The sequence below is a fragment of the Mytilus californianus genome, unplaced genomic scaffold (genome assembly GCF_021869535.1).
Source record: "Mytilus californianus isolate M0D057914Y unplaced genomic scaffold, xbMytCali1.0.p SCAF_9, whole genome shotgun sequence".
Classification (NCBI taxonomy): domain Eukaryota; kingdom Metazoa; phylum Mollusca; class Bivalvia; order Mytilida; family Mytilidae; genus Mytilus; species Mytilus californianus.
Genome location: NW_026262745.1, coordinates 56,661,782 through 56,680,141, shown reverse-complemented (window position 1 = coordinate 56,680,141; position 18,360 = coordinate 56,661,782). Strand labels below are relative to the sequence as shown.

General features: G+C 32.0%; 1 protein-coding gene across 1 annotated transcript; it reads right to left on the bottom strand.

The window, feature by feature from the left end:
• Positions 1–343: 343 nt before the first annotated feature.
• On the bottom strand, positions 344–11,816 carry LOC127714506 (uncharacterized). The gene is made up of 6 exons (XM_052220584.1): positions 11,685–11,816; positions 9,543–9,616; positions 8,594–8,699; positions 3,609–3,664; positions 1,612–1,650; positions 344–741 (listed from the first exon to the last, which is right to left on the bottom strand). The coding sequence occupies exons 1-6, from the start codon at positions 11,777–11,779 to the stop codon at positions 482–484; spliced, it is 630 nt and encodes a 209-aa protein (XP_052076544.1). The 5' UTR covers positions 11,780–11,816; the 3' UTR covers positions 344–481.
• Positions 11,817–18,360: the final 6,544 nt, after the last annotated feature.

The window sequence follows — 18,360 nt, the reverse complement described above, 5'->3', positions numbered from 1 at the left end:
GTTACAAATCATATATAGCCACGCCGTACTTATTGACATATTTAATCCACTCAAAGCTACGCTTTTCATGAATTAGATACGTTAACTCGTAAAAGGCGTGATATATAACATGACGTTCCCTTTTCATCGATGCTAGATTTTGTTGATGATTTAAAGAAAAAAAGATTTAAGGACAGCGCGGTAGTCATTAGAACTAACTTGAACCAAGGTTATGTATGGATTTTGTGTCACATCATAAAAAAGCAAATATGAAAACCATCTTGCTTTCGATGGAAATCTAATTTTATACAGTTCTAATTTAATAGTGTGTTAAGATTTTTATTAGATTATTATCTATATTGGATAATGTTAAAATTTTATTCATTCAATCAATTAATAAAATAAATATTAGAAGCAAATTAAAATCTAACCCCATAACCTACACACAGACGCATTAGAAGGTGTCTTGTAATTGACAAAATATATCTGGCAACGTTCTTAATTACTCCCCGTCGAAATTAATCATGTATTTCTCATTTATATCAGCAAACATGCTTTCTTTTTTCTCTTTCACATTTTCTTCTTCAAAGCTTAATGTTTGTCTCTTTCTCTTCCTAATTGCATTTTCCATGGCAATGCTGGTCGGTTTTCGTCTACAAACTGCTTCTCTGTTCTTCACGAGTATAGTACCACATATGACAATTAAAATGCCCCCAACTGCAACACAGGCCATGAAGATAACAACATTACTGCTACCATTTCCTGGAAATCATAAACATATATATTTTGTTTTCTTTTTATTTATAATGTTGTGAAATTCATAGATATTTAATTACAATTTACAATAATAAACAAACAAAAAACAACTGCCTATATATCAGTTTGTTTGTACTTTTTATTTCATAATTTGGTAAAATTCATAGAGGTTACACGCATTCGATACGGATGTAATGTTATTATATAGTCGACTGTTCATATAAAAAAATGCCTATATACACAATGTACATGTATCTGTCTGTCTGTTTTTATTGATACAATCAATGCTGCGAATCAGTTTTACAATTTCTCGTTGCCGTTGGCCTATGCTTCATTTAGGACATTTTTACTTTGAATCCCTGACATGTGATTTTGTCTCGTTTTTTGCACAGTTTAGTACGAACCATTGCTGCCTGCTTCTTATCATAAAAGACTAATTTTTACCGATAGAAAATGACTCTCTGTTAGACTTTAATTTAAAAGGCTAAAAGTAAGGAACCCACAATTTAACTAACTATTTAGCTGTATACATGTAACAGATAAACGATGTATCTTTCTTTGAAACTTGAGGAAATCTGCATTCATAAACACGACGTAAGTAGCAAGACATACATGTAGGCCTTATATCATACGATATCTCTTTTTTTTGCGTGCAAAAAGTGTTTACCGATAGAAAGTGCATTTCTATGAGACTAATTTAAGGTTCGTTTGCTTAAACAATCGTGAATCAAATCACGATATAAGTTATATGATTTGTTACTTACCCCATACAGATCCATAAAGGGGGTTAGTAAAATCACGTGACGGCGTTAAACCAATCACAATTTCACTTATTTACCCGCGGTGCGATAAATTTAAACAAATGTAGCAGCTTACCTGCAGTCTGACCGCCAGCATTTGAAATCGTCGCTGTGTCTAAATCATTATAAATGTAGTTTAATTTTGATGCATTATGTTATTAAATATGTTGTATTACATGAACTCATAACTCATACAGTTCTAATGTAGTAATACTTCAAATATCTCGCATTTGCTTAATAGACGTATGTACATATATACAGGTTATACATGTAATCATATTAGTTTTTCGGTCACTTTTAATTTTCTGATACCAGTAATTATGTAGAAAAGAATAGGTTAACTTAAGGCTAACTTATTGTCTAAAGCAATACTGAATGTTTTGTTTTAAATGCTGCACAAATTGTACTGGGTATTGAACAAGGTCTTTCTCCAAAATGCACTATCACATACCTGTTTGAAATTCTTAATCAAATTAAGTAATTATTAAAAAAATTAACAGGTTGTGTACTTTCAGCTTGCTTTTAGAAACTGCGAAATTCTTTGACATGGCATAATATGGTTTAAAATGTGTGTATTTGTTTTCTTTTGCTATCTTTTGTACCTTTATTTTCCTATTTCGTTTTTCCTCCTGTATTGATTTGTTATATATTGTACGAATACCTTTTTCAATCCTGTGATTGAGTTTAAAAGAGGGGATTGAGATCTCTACAATAATAAGTTGAAGCTCGCCACATATTCATGTGGCTGTCTAAATAGAACATCGTCAGATGTGATCTAATACTTAATTTTAATTTGTGGGTTTTTTTTAGTATAATTTACTAATGTGTACAAAATTACTTTGAAAATTCTAATTCCAATTAAGCCTCTGTCTATATATCATTTTCACACGCCGTACAACCGATCTGTATGATTTATTCAAAACCCGACAAATACGATCACCGCTACTTACTGGAGGTCGGGTTGTATTTAATTTTATTTCTCCTAATGAATGACTTGATCTGAATTCTATTTTCTCTAATTCTTCGTCAATTTATCCCTTTCTGCATCCATTGTATAAAAAAAATTTAATCAACGTGTGGTTCGTTTGATCTCAGTTCTTCATTGGTTAAAATCCGATTATGACGTAGAATTTTCTTGCTTTCCTCTGAATTTCCTATTGTGACGGCATGAAAAAAGGCGACCATGCCTGATTACGTCACATAGAAAGAACACATCTTTTTGCAGATCATTCAAAAAGAAGGAAGAAGTTTGCCTGCATATTGTTTGAAAATCATTAGACAAACAGATCCCACCACCAAATCTCGTGTAATACGATATTTATCCACTCTCGACAGTTAAATTTTAAATATTTAAAACGCTCGGCAAGCCTTGCGTTTTAAATTTGAAAATTTAACTGTCTGGAGTGGATAAATATCGTATCACACTCGATGCAGTGGTAGAATCTATATTTACATTGTAGTCTACATAAAAAGTGATAGCGATTCAATGTAACATTTTCTTCTTTTTAATCTGACTGTTACCATTTTATAAAATTGCCTATGGAAATTTACTACGATACATTATTTACCGTGGTTTTCACAGACAGCCCGTGATGTATCAATGTCATCAAAGGGTATGTCGTAAAATATTATTCGCCAAAATAACTGCTTCTATTTAAACATGAAAACTATCCATTGATTATTGTTCTGAGGTATATTTACCGGTATATCAATTAAATTGGCATATTAATACCTCATAGAAGATTGCGGAACTAAAACAAATACTATGATAGATATTTTTCGTTTAAAACCAGAAATAAACGGTATTGAACGGTAAATTTCTTTTATCAATAACTATATATTGATTTGTAACGATAATATTCATCATATAAAAAAAACCCAGCCTATTTCATTCAAGAAATAAACCAATAAAAAGGTAAATGCAAAAAATCATCCATGTGGTATATGACAACAGCGTGCATGATCGTATTTGTCATGTCTCGAAAAAAAAAGGATAAAGGTAGGTTGTACGGTATACGTTATTTACACTCATAAAACTATAGTCATGCAATACGCTTTTCAACGAACACTTACGTGTAGTACTACCATTTGCAGCATATCCTGGAATGCATCCATTCACATGGTCACACCTGTGTATGAAAACATACCAATTCAACAAATCTCCCTTACTTGCAATTATTTATAAGCAAACATAACACATTATACGTAGACACGTTATATCTCACATGTGTGTTCATTATACAACAATTTCAGGCAGCAAGACAAGGACACAAGAAACTAAACGTTTCATATCAACAGGTCTTAATTATAGTTTAGTCTATAACGGAAACATAACAAAACCGAGAAAACAAATAATAAACACACATGTACACATTAACTGTCAAAAAAAGAACACAGTGACAAATAAAAAAACACAAATCAAACTTAATATTTTGATTATCAGATTTTCTAAATCGCAAAAAATTGTTAAATCATATAACAACAAATAAATTAGTACAAGCAGAAGACTTGAATCGATGTACAGGAACAAAAAACGCGGTTTTTTCATCCCATAAACAGCTTCTCCTCTTAACGTAAACTTCTTAACACATATTTATAAGCTGTTTTATGTAAACAGACGTGCATAACCTAAGCTATTTTACAATTTGTTTGTTCTTGTGCTTCATTTCGTCCGTGTTGAAATTATCACTCTCACTTTCAAATGCAATGGAAGCAATAAAATCGTTATCTTTGTTCATATATTATCTAATGTTACTTAAACTATGGTTCAAAATCCCTCAGGCACATATCGTCTTGGTAGGAGCTGGCTGTTCTTTTAGATCCCTTTGGTTTAATGCTTGATCATGTTGATATTTTTTGCATTCGATGTTTTTTTTTTTGGTCATGAGCCTACATTTTCATGATAAAGTGGTTTTAGAAACTCATGTCGAGGAAATAATTATCATATGGTTTCCACCCGCACAGTAGCAATTTGTTCGGATACCTTTTGGATGTCTAAATTTTGGTTTTGAAATATAAATGAAGGTAGACGTAAAATGAAGTTAGATATAAAATAAAGCGAGATTTCCTTGCTTCAGGATTTTTGATGAAAACAATTTTTGAATGAAAGATTCTTAATTTGATATATTGCAGTCGTCTTTGGGAAGTATTTACGATTGCTATCACTATTTTGCAAACCATTATGAAATATTTGTGCAACAGAAGTCGACCATACGTACCATGTAGCAATATACCTTTTACATAACTCTCGACACCGAATGATGACACCTACAATTTTTTATTTGAAATGGAGGAGTCTACTAAAGATTAACAAAATTCAGATATTGCATCATGAGCATAACCATTAAGGTCCAAATCTATTTAACGGAAACGGATATTAAGCAAATGACTATGGGATTTTCCTGGTGTACCCTGTCTCTTATATTATACGTATTACATGTATTGATAAATTCATTTCAAATTTATTCTATAAACCTCCAAGTAAAAAAAAGTATAATATACTTTTTGTCTACAATTATTTGATTATAAATATTTAGATGTACGAGTCAACCTCATGATAGACTTCGCTGCCTGTCAATATCTTTATAGTTTGTTCTTATGTTGTGCTGTTACACCACTGTGCCAAGTAAGGAGGACGGTTGGGGTTTTTCTCATTGTTGAAGGCCGTACGGTTGCCTATAATTGCTTACATCCACTTCATTTGAACTTTGGTGGATAGTTGTCTCATTGGCAACCATACCACATCTCCCTATTTTTATAATGTCTAGTTTGAAACCTTTTTATAGCCCACATTTTATTTCCCCTTTGCTACAAAGTGGGGCTATTGTAACTGGACTATCCGTCCGTCCGTAACGCATCTGTTAACACTTGTGGACACTGTTGAGGTTGTGTTTCTCAAAAAATCTTCTTCGCACTTGCTGCACGTAATTTATATAGGAAGGACTAGAAACCTTGTATGTTTAAACGACAAGGTCACACGACTATTTTAAGTTGCTATGAAATGCTCCGTTCCATGGTATCCTTATAAATGTTGCGGTACTTCCTTAATAGATTGGAGTCGTTTGGAATCATCATCCGTTCCTGTCTAGCAATATTGCAGTAGCACCTATGTATGGAGTTTATATATCTCAAGTTATACGTTATAAGAGAGCAATTACGAAGTCTTTTTGGACACGGCCGAACTGTGTACTCGAACCGGGTGTGTTTTCCTTCGAGTGAGGTCACCGTGATTAAGTAATCTCGTTGTAAGTTGTATAGTCGATATCACGAACTCATTGGCCGTTATAAGTTATCTGTGTCCCGAATTACACTAAGCCTTGTTCCTTTGTGACTGATTCCTCCCCTCCAGTTAAAAATTGAGTTGGTGAATTAGAAAAACTATAAAATATAGAGTACATTATGGAGGCATCCGAGGCCAATATAATCAGACATATCAAGAAAAAGTTTTCATATTTAATTAAATGGTCGTTTGAAAAATCTCATTACAAATTTATTTGATGTAACTCGTTTAAAGCCTTTTTCTGTAACGAAAAAGGAAAGTATGCTAGATACACTTACTGGAAATGTGAAGATATGATTGACGCTTTAAATTTTCTCCTGGACAACATATATGTACGTTTCGGTGATAAGTGTATCGACAAGTAGTAGGTATTCCTATGGGCACTAACTGCGCCCCTTTAATAGCAGATTTATTCCTGTATTGCTATGAATCTCAGTGTACGACCAAACTCAGTAAAGACACGTCATTATCACCTTCCGTTATCTAGATGATATTTTTTCGTTAAATAATCCAGAGTTCTCTAAATATACTACCGAAATTTACCCAAAAGAACTTACTTTAACTAAATCTAACATAAACAGCAGTAGTCCTTTTCTAGATTTGGACATTTCAATCTCTAAAGGAAAACTCCATACTAAAATTTACGACAAAAGGGACGACTTTTCATTCCCTATTGTTAATTTTCCTTTTTTAGACAGCGATGTTCCTTTGGCTCCATCATACGGTGTTTATATATCCCAACTCGTTCGTTATGCCCGTGTGTGTAGTGATGTCATAGATTTTAATGAACGTAATCCATGCATCACTGGTAAATTATTAAGTCAGGGATTTCGTTACCATAAATTACGTAAAACTTTTACTAAATTCTTTCTTAGATACACAGATTTGATTAGTAAATTTGGCTGTACCTGTAGAAAACTGATTAAAAACGGTATTTCACATCCTAAATTTTACGGTAATATTGTACCTAAAGCGCGGAAATCACTATGTGATCCGTGTAAACTCATCGAACCTTTAAACACACTTATTAGTAAAGGTTATCTTACCAATGTTGTAATTAGATCTTTGAATATAGTTTACATTGGCACTAATATCGATTTTGTCATCAGCAAATTAAAACATAACTAAATTTGTATTCTTTTCAAACGGGATGTATAAAGACACACCCACGTTCATTTTGATCTATAAAGAGGTTAACTCTCAACTATCCTACTGCCAATACATTTATTTTGGCATTGCACAAGTCATGTCTTCTTTGACTGTCCATGACGTTAAATGACTAAATCCCTGGGATGTGTTTTAGTTGATTTTAGTCTCTGATGCATGATTTTTTATTATTAATTGTTTTTGGCTTTTAACTAGCTGTCAGTAACTGCGAGTATCTCTCAAATCGTACTTTCTTGTTTATTTGACCTGTTGATACTAATTGTAATGCTTTTTTGTTATTTAATGTTATTCAGGGTTATATCTGGTGTATATACCAGCTTTGATAAGTGTTTGGTATTACTATAAATTTTCACTTCTTCATACTATGAACATCAAAATTATTTATTTTGTAAAAATATTTCTTTTCTCTATTTGAACTGTACACGTATACCTTACAACAAAATTATTTTCATTTATCTGTGTTTAAAGTAATTGCAAATGGCTAATATTTTTGTTCAAGCATATTGTTTTTCTTAAATTGTTTAACATTTCACAGCGGTATACCATGTTACTTTAATTATTCTTCCCTTAGTTTATTTATTTTGTATTTACATTGTACATGTTGTATCATAGATCAAATTTATTTGTTCAGTGTATGTCCACTGGTGCTAATATGTCTTTTGATTGAGTTAAGCCATTTCAATTGATATTTTATTGTGTGTTTTTCTATGTTGTGATGTTACACTATTGTTTCAGATAAGGGTGAAAGTTTGGTACTATTAAAACGTTTAAATCCGCCGCAATTGTTTGAACCTGTCCTAAGTCAGGAATCTGATGTTCAGTAGTTGTCGTTTGTTGATGTGGTTCATAAGTGTTTCTCGTTGCTCGTTTTTTTATATAGATTAAACCATTGATTTTCCCGTTTGAATGGTTTTACACTACTATGTGGTATGAGCGCCAATGAGACAACCCTCCATCCAAGTCACAATTTATAAAAGTAAACCATTATAGTTCAAAGTACGGCCTTCAACACGGAGCCTTAGCTCACACTGAACAGCAAGCTATAAAGGGCCCCAAAAATGACTAATGTAAAACCATTCAAACAGGAAAACCAACGCTCTTATCTATATAAAAAACGAGAAACGAGAAACACTTATGAACCACATCAACAAACGACAACCACTGAACATCAGGTTCCTTGATCCTGAAAAATCAGCAATCAAAAATTAGAACAGAGGTATTATCGTCATTGAAATGGTATGAACGGACAAAATTTTTTCGATTCGAATAAAACTATTTTTTGTTGAAGTATAAATCAACTACTGGTACTGTATGTCAAATGAAAGAGTGGGCAAACTTCTTCAAAGATGAACAACTTAACAATTGCATGTTTTTGTTGATTTACAGATATTTTCAAAATCTCAACTTTTTTTATACTGTAATTTAATTCCTAAAATTTGTTGCAATATACTTATGTTTATATAATTTCATCTTATAATTTACAGTCAAACTTGTATATTAAGGTAACCCACGGGACTAGACAAACTGTAAATGACGAGACGAGATGAGTTTTCGCTTCATATAATGTGTCATTTATAGCAGTTTTGAATATAACAATTTATTATTTTGTTACCTTTTCGTTCTGAAACATCTGCATGTTTCTGCGCATTTTTTTCCATATTTCCCATATACGCATTGTTCACACGTTTTGCCCTTCGAAGTGTAGCCAATCGGACATTCTGAAAGAATAATTCACATGTTTAACGCATCATCTTTTTTTTAACGTGGCAAATACTGTCATATTTACTTGGTACTATTGATTGAATTTGTTTCTTTTTCGTTTCATTTCCTAATTTAGTAAGAACCATTTGTTTTGATATGTGGATAGGATCTGCTTACCCTTCCGGAGCACCTGAGATCACTCCCGTTTTTGTGATGAGGTTCGTGTTGCTCAGTCTTTAGTTTTTTATCTTGTAAAACACAAGATAAAAAACTAAAGACTGAGCAACACGAACCTCATGTTTGTCTTTTTGGTCTTTTATTTTTGCCTTGGCGTTATCAGTTTGTTTTGATTTGGATACTTTTTTCGGATAAGTCTATGAAGAGGTGAACAAAATCCTTCAAAACGGAAATAATATTGAATGAATACTCCGCTTTTTGTTGGGTTGCGATTTCTTAAACTTGGTTTTTAGTATAGCGTTTTGCTATTTTCTTTTCCTTCATTTCGACGGAATCTTACAGCACCCCCTCTGATAAGTGTGATTTTCTAAAAATGTGGAGATGATATATGTTCAGTTAGTGCATGATAATCATATTCATTCAAATCGGCATAAAGATATAAAAAGAAAATGTGCTGGATTACAACATATCGATCAAGTTTATATTTTTAACGCATTAAAATCTTGAATTTTGAAAAACAAATATGCATAAAGCGTAAACAAAATTATGTTCTCATAGGGCAATGATCTGAACTATACACAAAATTAGCATAAGAGAGTATAAATAATACATACTAGTTGTTATATTTTTTGTAATTTTTCAGACGTTTATTTATTTTTTTTTCTCAAATGCATTAAACTTACCAACACAGACTCCATCCATTTCGTAATAATGACGACAACAATGCAACACTGTCCTGTTCCTACCTTGTCTTGTCCTGAATTAAGAATGCTCTTAATTAATTCAATTATGTTTAATTATAAAACAAGTAACACGATTTTAGAAAAAGATTGCAACGTATAAAAAGCCCCTCCCTATGCCAAAAAAAAAAGTCCACGGATTGATACATGTATCATAAATCCTGAACAAACAAACTGAGATAAAAGCAACATATTAGACTTTACATCATAGGAACTTTGGTCAGAGGATGTTTGTAACCTGAACTTTTTATAGAATTATGAAACCCTATGTATACATTAAAAAAAATCTAAATTGAAAACTTTTTTTATTTTTCGAAAATTAGAAATACAATTATACCAAATCTTATGTCGATTATTTAATTACTAATTTAGACGTATATAAGACCAAATATACAAAAAGCAAAGATCAACTGATGTAGGCACTACGACTAAATTTTCAAAAGTCCAATTAAAATAGTAAAATGATGTAAACAAATGTATGTCTGCATAATAAAAAATGACTATTCAAACCGTCGTATTCTTAACCTTTTCGGTAATGTAAGTTATCAATAAGACATCATTTTTTTCATTTTGTTATTGACATTTTCTATTTTCTTTCCAATAAGAAAAAGCACAACCACCATAGAAATAACAACATAACCAGTTTCGTCTAGTAAGCTATTGGCCGGCAAGTCTGATTTTTTAAAATTAATAACGTGTCGGATAAACTAAATTTTACCAGGCACCTCGAGGTAACAGCAGCCGAAATTGACAAAATATTGCAAAACGGCATCATAAAAAATCTAGTAACTCCCCATAATATATCGGCCTCGATCGTACATATATGTAGATCTGGAAGTCGGATTCGACGACTCGATTCTGCGTGGACTATCCTGGGCTAAACTTAGTCACGTTAATGTAACTGTCCCAAATCTGGATTTTCGTTAGTGGCCGTCTCTTTTTAAATCTAAATCAGGAGTTTGGTGTTTACCATCTTTGTATATTTAATTCATTCCCTACTGTTCTTGAATCTTATACTTTTAGATCAACTTTGTCGGACTCTTGTGAAGACGTACCTTTCGGCATAGTTCACTCTCATAACCTTTTGGAAATCTTACATACCCTTCTGATCTGTTAATCCCAGTTTAACAAGACCACACTACATGCAGTTGACAATATGAGTTTTAGATTTTTTTCTGTTAAATTACGGTCCGACTGCCAAATATTACGATGCGATATTGAGTGTAAGCACTATTATTATCATTATTATTATTATTTTTTCATTCATACTATTTTTGCTGCGAAAAGGCGAAGACCGCAAGCAATCAATCAATATAATAATTGAACTTGTTCCCTGAAATTGGATGGGTTATACAAATGGGAAGAAACTTCTTCATATCCCGTAAGGTACATGTATTTTTTTTCTGAATGATCACATGTATTTAAGTTGGTTAGCATGATATGGTTATGTAATTAATATTGTTTTCGGGAATAATTTATTGTTGGTAACACGATTCAGTGGTTGTCGGTTGTGGCTATGTACCATATTCATTTTCCATTCATTGTTTTGTATATAAATCAGTCCGTTAGTTTTCTGGCTTGAATTGTTTTACATTTGTCATTTCGGGACCTTTGATACATATGTTTTAACAAACAATGTTCCATTTCAAAAGTAAATATGAGCGACACTTTTTATTTCCGAGACATCTTCTATCAAAATATTATGTCTGTGTAAGACAAAATTCCAAAAGATTAATGTGTCGTGAATATGTGAAAGATTTAATTGAAAGATTTATAGCATAATTATCTTGATTTTCGAATTTAAAGGATATAAAAAGTGGCCTCAACTTATTTTCCTATTGCCAGGCATATCATGCAACTGTTGCAGTGAGAAAAAATGACCTTTTTTGTGTTTTATTTAAGAAGAAAATGAATCAAAATATTACGGCATACGATTACATTACATTGAGGAGCAAAAAGTGTATACGAATTGCTTTACTTACAATTCTCATGAAAGGATATTAAGGTATAATATTACGAAGATACTAAAGTAAAAAAAAATCATCGTCCCAAAATCAATTTCCTGTACTAAGACCAATGACATACCTTTGGTATTCTGAACAAACTCCAGCTGGAAAACCTCTAACTTGTACAGTAGTGATCATGATAATAAAAATGCTTTTAAGTACTATCCATTCCATACTTTTGCATGTTTTGTAAAAAAATATAAATTGAATACAAAACTCAAGGAAATAAAAAAAGATACAACTTGTGAATCATTGGACGAACATAAGGAAACAGTTTAATATATCATCATGAGTATCAAGTGTACTTCAATAAAGGTCAGGTACTTCGGGTCATAGTAACTGTATGTCGACAACTCCATTTGTAATATTTTTTACACATGTGTAAGAGATAAATTAGTGCTGGTAAAAGGTGTCTGGGCGGACATAATTTATATTACTCGTACAAAAAGACCATGGTTACAAAATTTATACTAGTATTTTTAGTCCGTTTCAGTAATTTATGTCCCCAGACTAATTTTCCTAGGATTTCATGTCCATGTCATTAAAATTCTAAGGTAAAAACGTCCAAATCCTTTATTTTACTAGGAAGATTTGTAAGGACAGAAATCATTTACATGTAAACAATGGAAATTGTATTTGTTATGTTTTAATAATTTGTTTAACAGTTGTGCATTAATCTTTTGAATAAAATTTATGTCCCAGACTAAAAACGTCCATGTCTTTTACTATTAGGAAAAATAGTGACAGACATATTTAACTAGCTATTGACTTATTTTCCTGTGGAAATTTATCCTGGGACTAACATTCCTAGAACAATCATAGTCATGGACTTTATTACCTATTGGGAAAAGGGGGACAAATTTTACTACCGGACTAAATTTACTGTTACACATGTACCACATTTATAAAATGATATACTTAAATTTGTATTCAATAAACACTAGTACAAAAACAGATTTATAGGGATTGTCTTTGTAAGATAAAGTGTTTAAATTGAATAAAGGCAAGATGTGCATCTTTTTATTATTCTCCTGTTACAAATAACCACAATGACAAACGGATATAAAATACTTGTCAAATGAAATTACAAATAAGTGAGATGTGAGCAGACATTCTAAGCCGGATCTGCTAGATGCAATAACGGTATGCTACATGTACATGTATATCAAAAGGTGCATTTTATACAACAGCAACACATCAGGAGCATGTAACTATGTGATATGGAAAGGTGTTTTGAAACTTTTATAGCAAAATAACACCCCGAAATGTAATTTGAAAATATGTAGTTGTGTTTTTATTACCTCATACTGGTCCTACGCTTTTGTCATCACTTTGCGTCCGTCGTCTGATGTCGTCCGTTGACTTTTACTTAGGATAGACTCTTGAATTTTGAAGAGTCGAAATATTAGAAATAGGATGAACGGATAATATAAACCCGAAGGAAAATATCATACAAGCCCAAACGAAAAAATATAAACAAGTCTAAATTGAAAACAACGTTCAAACCTATGATTGCGTTGGATAAAAACCGCAATTTTTATACGTGTGCATGCAAAACAAATTTCTTGATAGAGGGGTCTAAATACAGCACAAACAACATTTTCCAAAAGACCAAAAAAGTGAAAAAGTATATTTTAACAAAACGCGTTTGACTAACAGGTCGAATAACAGATGTTCTTAAACTCTACTGACTGCCATTGGCGATTGCCAAATAAACATATCACAAGATGTTACAAAATGGATCTTAATTATTAATTTAAAATTAATACCAAACAGAAAATGTTATATATATATTGAAAACAACGTTCAAACCTATGATTGCGTTGGATAAAAACCGCAATTTTTATACGTGTGCATGCAAAACAAATTTCTTGGTAGGACTGCCATTGGCGATCGCTAAATAAACGGATCACAAGATGTAACAAAATAGATCTTAATATTATTAATTTATTACCAAACAGAAAACAATAAACTTGCGGAAAAGATGGTATACCGCAAACATGAGGTGCAAAAATGTGTACACCATATCCGGATTTCGACAATTAATGTCTCTTCAGTGATGTTAGGAATCGAAACGGTATTTGGAAGGCCATATAATTTACCTCAATTTAGGATAGACTCTTGAATTTTGAAAGAGTCAAAATAGGATGAACGGAACATATAAACCCGAAGGCAAATATAATACAAGCCCAAACGAAAAAATATAAACAAGTCTAAATTGAAAGCAACGTTCAAACCTATGATTGCGTTGGATAAAAACCGCAATTTTTATACGTGTGCATGCAAAACAAATTTCTTGGTAGAGGGGTCTAAATACAGCACAAACAACATTTTCCAAAAGACCAAATGAGTGAAAAAGTATATATATATATATATATATTTATATATATATATATATATATATATTTATATATATATATATTTATTTATATATATATATATATATATATATATATATAAAACGTCTGAATAATAGTCAACGATTTTTCCCACGAGGGCGCTGGATCGTTACGAGTAACGATACACGTACACAATAAATAAATTATATAAACGCCTAAAAAGTGTACACAACAACACCAATAACAAAAAAAGGAACTATAAATGTAATTATTTATAAATATTTCGGATAACAGATATCCTTCATCAGTAAATATGATTGTGATGTTGAATGAATCATATATCAGTCTACTTAGATTAAACTATACAAATCTTGAAATTTATACAATAAAAATGTCAAACCGAACATCAGGTAAGACGCTTGCACAATTCTTATTGACGCAATCGTTCTTGTAACATCATAACTGTCGTCACCGTTAAAGCTTTAGAATTGTGCTAGTTCATATCGCACATTATTATTTTTATTTAAAGCATATATTTGAACTCTCTGTTGTAATTAGTCATATAACCTATGTCGTGTTTAACACATATTTAGAATTGTGCAAGCGTCTTACCTGATGTTCGGTTTGACATTTTTATTGTATAAATTTCAAGATTTGTATAGTTTAATCTAAGTAGACTGATATATGATTCATTCAACATCACAATCATATTTACTGATGAAGGATATCTGTTATCCGAAATATTTATAAATAATTACATTTATAGTTCCTTTTTTTGTTATTGGTGTTGTTGTGTACACTTTTTAGGCGTTTATATATATATATATATATATACGGTTTATATAATCCTTCATCCTATTTTGACTCTTTAAAATTCAAGAGTCTATCCTATATTGAGGTACAAATGTAAATTAAATGGCCTTCCAAATACTTTTCGATCCCTAACATCACCGAAGAGACATTCATTGTCGAAATCCGGATATGGTGTAAAATATTTAGCACCTCATGTTGTGGTTTACCATCTTTGCTGCAAGTTTATTGTTTTCTACTTGGTATTAAATTAATATAGAGATCCATTTTGTTACACCTTGTGATCAATTTATTTGGCAATCGTCAATGGCAGTCAGCAGGGTTTAAGAACATCAGTTGTTCGACCTGCTAGTCAAATGCGTTTTGTTTAAATATATTTTTTCCCTCTTTTGGTCTATTGGAAAATGTTGTTTGTGCTGTATTTAGACCCTTCTACAACGAAATTTGTTACATGCACACGTATAAAATTACGGTTTTTATCCAACGCAATCATATAGGTTTGAACGTTGTTTTCAATTTAGACTTGTTTATATATTATATAAATATTTTATGAAGCGAACCCCTTTAAAAACTAAGCTTATATATTCAATTAATAAATAGATAAATTAAATTATTTGTGTACTTGGATATGCTGAATATAACCGTGTATTTACATTTTGAATATTACCATAATAGGTAAAAGTCCAATTTTAAATTATTCAGTTCTTTTACCACATTCACTTTGTTTCAGAAACTTATACTGTGTCAAATATTCAATCACATTCCAAATTCAGAGCTGTATCAAGCTTGAATGTAGTACATCTACTTAGTATCCATAAGTGCCCCAACTGTTCAGGGTTCGACTTCTGCGGTCGTATCAAGCTGCGTCCCGCAGATCATTTTATTAAATTATGTTTTTCTTTGAGTAACATTACACGGTGACCATAACTTTATTCTATTGACCCCAAAGTCAACAGGCTTACACAATTGTCATAGTTGTTTTAAAGAGGCATTGCCTCTACAGCAAGATTATTCAACAAAAAAGGCACGTAGACATCCACAAATATTCCCGTGCAATGCCAGAAAATGACAAACCTACTCCACATTTTCTTCAAATAATACTGTTCGGTCATCAGTGAACGGAAGAATTTTTCTGTCTCCTTTTCACATGATATTCCTTGAAAAACCCAAGCCTCATATATTTGTAATATGCACAGAACCGAAATGTGATATTCAATATGTGTGGCAAACTAGAATTGATTTTTTTAAACGGACACAAAAACATCTATAGCGCTTCCGCAGACCAAAAATTCAAAAGTTTAATTTACAAACATTTAGAAAAACACAAACACAAAATTAAATTATTAAAATTCCAACCACTTCAAAGCGTCCGGAAGCAACCAGACAATCACATTATCAATTTAAAGAAATCCATAAAATTTGCAAACTGTCTTGGACTAAACGACTATAGACATCGTATCCCCTAGGTGTTAATAACGAGTGTGGTACAACATCGTTTTTCAGTCCAAAATATGAGTTTACACGTATCATTACAGCTTTTTTGTCACCCATAGACTGTTCCCTCGAATTGACAAACCTGAAGATCATATAAGATATTTTCTAAAAATAAAATACATTATCATTAATTTGTCTAGTATTTTTATTGACTCTACCGTTCAAAACCTTCATATTTTGATAACATAGAACCACCTTTAATTTCTTATATGTATACAAAAACCAGTTAAAGTTTATTTACTAATTATATGGCAGTTACATAAGACATTAGAATAGAAAATAATGCTCCTTCAACACGAGGCTGTAAAACATCGAAGTTTAGATATCATCACTATGGCCATGTAATTAAAGGGGACCTTAACATCGTTCAAGACTGAGAGGTTATAAACTTTCTGAAAAAAATTACCAATATATCGTTCACCGTCGAAAATAAGTTGGAAAGTGTGTCATCAGGTCATTAGAGATGTTCTTTCATCCTATTGTAAAAATTGGTGTAAAATAGAGAAATCTGACAAAAAATCACTTGATTCCTATTTCAATATCAAAATGTCTGAATATTGTTGATATCCGCATATCACATTTCGAAAATAATTTAGAAATAAAAAAAAGTAAGTTATACACCCATTTCTAGGACTAAAAACAAAATTTAAGTACTCTTTTAGCGTTTTGTGTTCGTACCGGCCGAGAACTATCTGTCGATACCTATATATTGGCATTGCACAAGGTCATGTTTTTCTCTGACTGTTAATGACGTCTTTACACGAAATCCATTGGATGATAGATGTGTACTGATTGATATTTTAGATACATTTTTTTATTATTAGTTGTAATTGGCTTTGAACTAGCTGTCAGTAACTGCGAGTACTCTCAGATCTTTACTTAGTGTCTTTTTTGTTGTGGGACGTATAGATACGCTGCCACGTCCGGTATGTGTTTTCGTTAGATGTTTTCTGGTATGTATCGTTCTAATGAGTTAAGCCCTTTTCAACTGAATTTTTATAGTTTGTTCTTATGTTGTATTGTTACAGCACTGTCCCAGGGGTGGTTTGGCGCCAACAAACCAGTTTAACCCCGTTCTATATGTGCCTGTCCCAAATCAGGAGTCTGTAGTTCACTGGTTGTCGTTGGTTCATGTCTGTCATATTTGTTTTTCGTAAATTGTTTGGTTATAAATTAGGCCGCTCGTTTTCTCAATTGATTTGTTTTACATGCTTTATGTCGGTGCCTTTTATAGCAGACTATACGGTATGTTTTTTCTCATTGTTGAAGGCCGTACGGTTGCCTGTAATTGCTTAAATCCACTTCACTTGAACTTTGGTGGATAATTGTCTCATTGGCAATCATACCACATCTCCTTATTTTTATAAAGCAGCCAACAATGTGGTGGTGATATGACGTAAATACTACACGGAAGTCCTTATGAATGAATTTACTCATTCAACTTCATTCAAGGCCGTGCGCTCCACACAGAGTCAAATAGAAAATAATCATGTCACTACCACCGGTCAGCTTAAGGTCTCCTCTGAAAATTTGAAAGTTCCTACTATGTATTGGCATCCTAAACTACACAAAAAATAGTTTATATTTTTACAAAGAATTCCGCTCAAACCAGTGATAGGGGCCGTCTTAATCTTGCATTGAGGTGAGTTTTTTTTTTTTTTTTTTTCGTTTTGAATGCCTCACTGTGACTTTGAGATGAAGAACAGCAATAAAAGGGCTGTTCCTTTGCATTTTGTGCGTGTTTTTTTTTTTCTTTTTTTTTCTGTGCATGTACTGATTTTGTGTCATGGATGGATAACCTATAGCCTGTGTTTTTCTATTAGATATGCTTACTGGAACTGTGATGAGATGATTAAAGCTGAAAATTTACTTTTCTTCTTGACAACATATAATTATGTATATACGTTTCGGCAATACAGTTTATCGACAGGTTGTAGGTATTCCGATGGTTACCAATTGCGCCCTTTTAGTAGCAGACTTGTTATTGTACTGTTTGAATCACGGTTTAGGCCAAACTCCGTCTAAATTACATTTAATTGATAAATTTAAAAACCCTTACAGCAACATTGATGATATTTTAGCTTTAAATAATCAAAAATTTTCGAATTTTAC

Excerpts from the sequence above, each read along its gene's own strand:
- LOC127714506 (XM_052220584.1), bottom strand. The coding sequence starts at position 11,779 with ATGGAATGGATAGTACTTAAAAGCATTTTTATTATCATGATCACTACT. Across the intron at positions 3,665-8,593 it reads AGATGTTTCAGAACGAAAAG|GTGTGACCATGTGAATGGAT; the intron begins GTAACAAAATAA and ends TTTCATACACAG. Across the intron at positions 742-1,611 it reads TGCTGGCGGTCAGACTGCAG|GAAATGGTAGCAGTAATGTT; the intron begins GTAAGCTGCTAC and ends TATGATTTCCAG.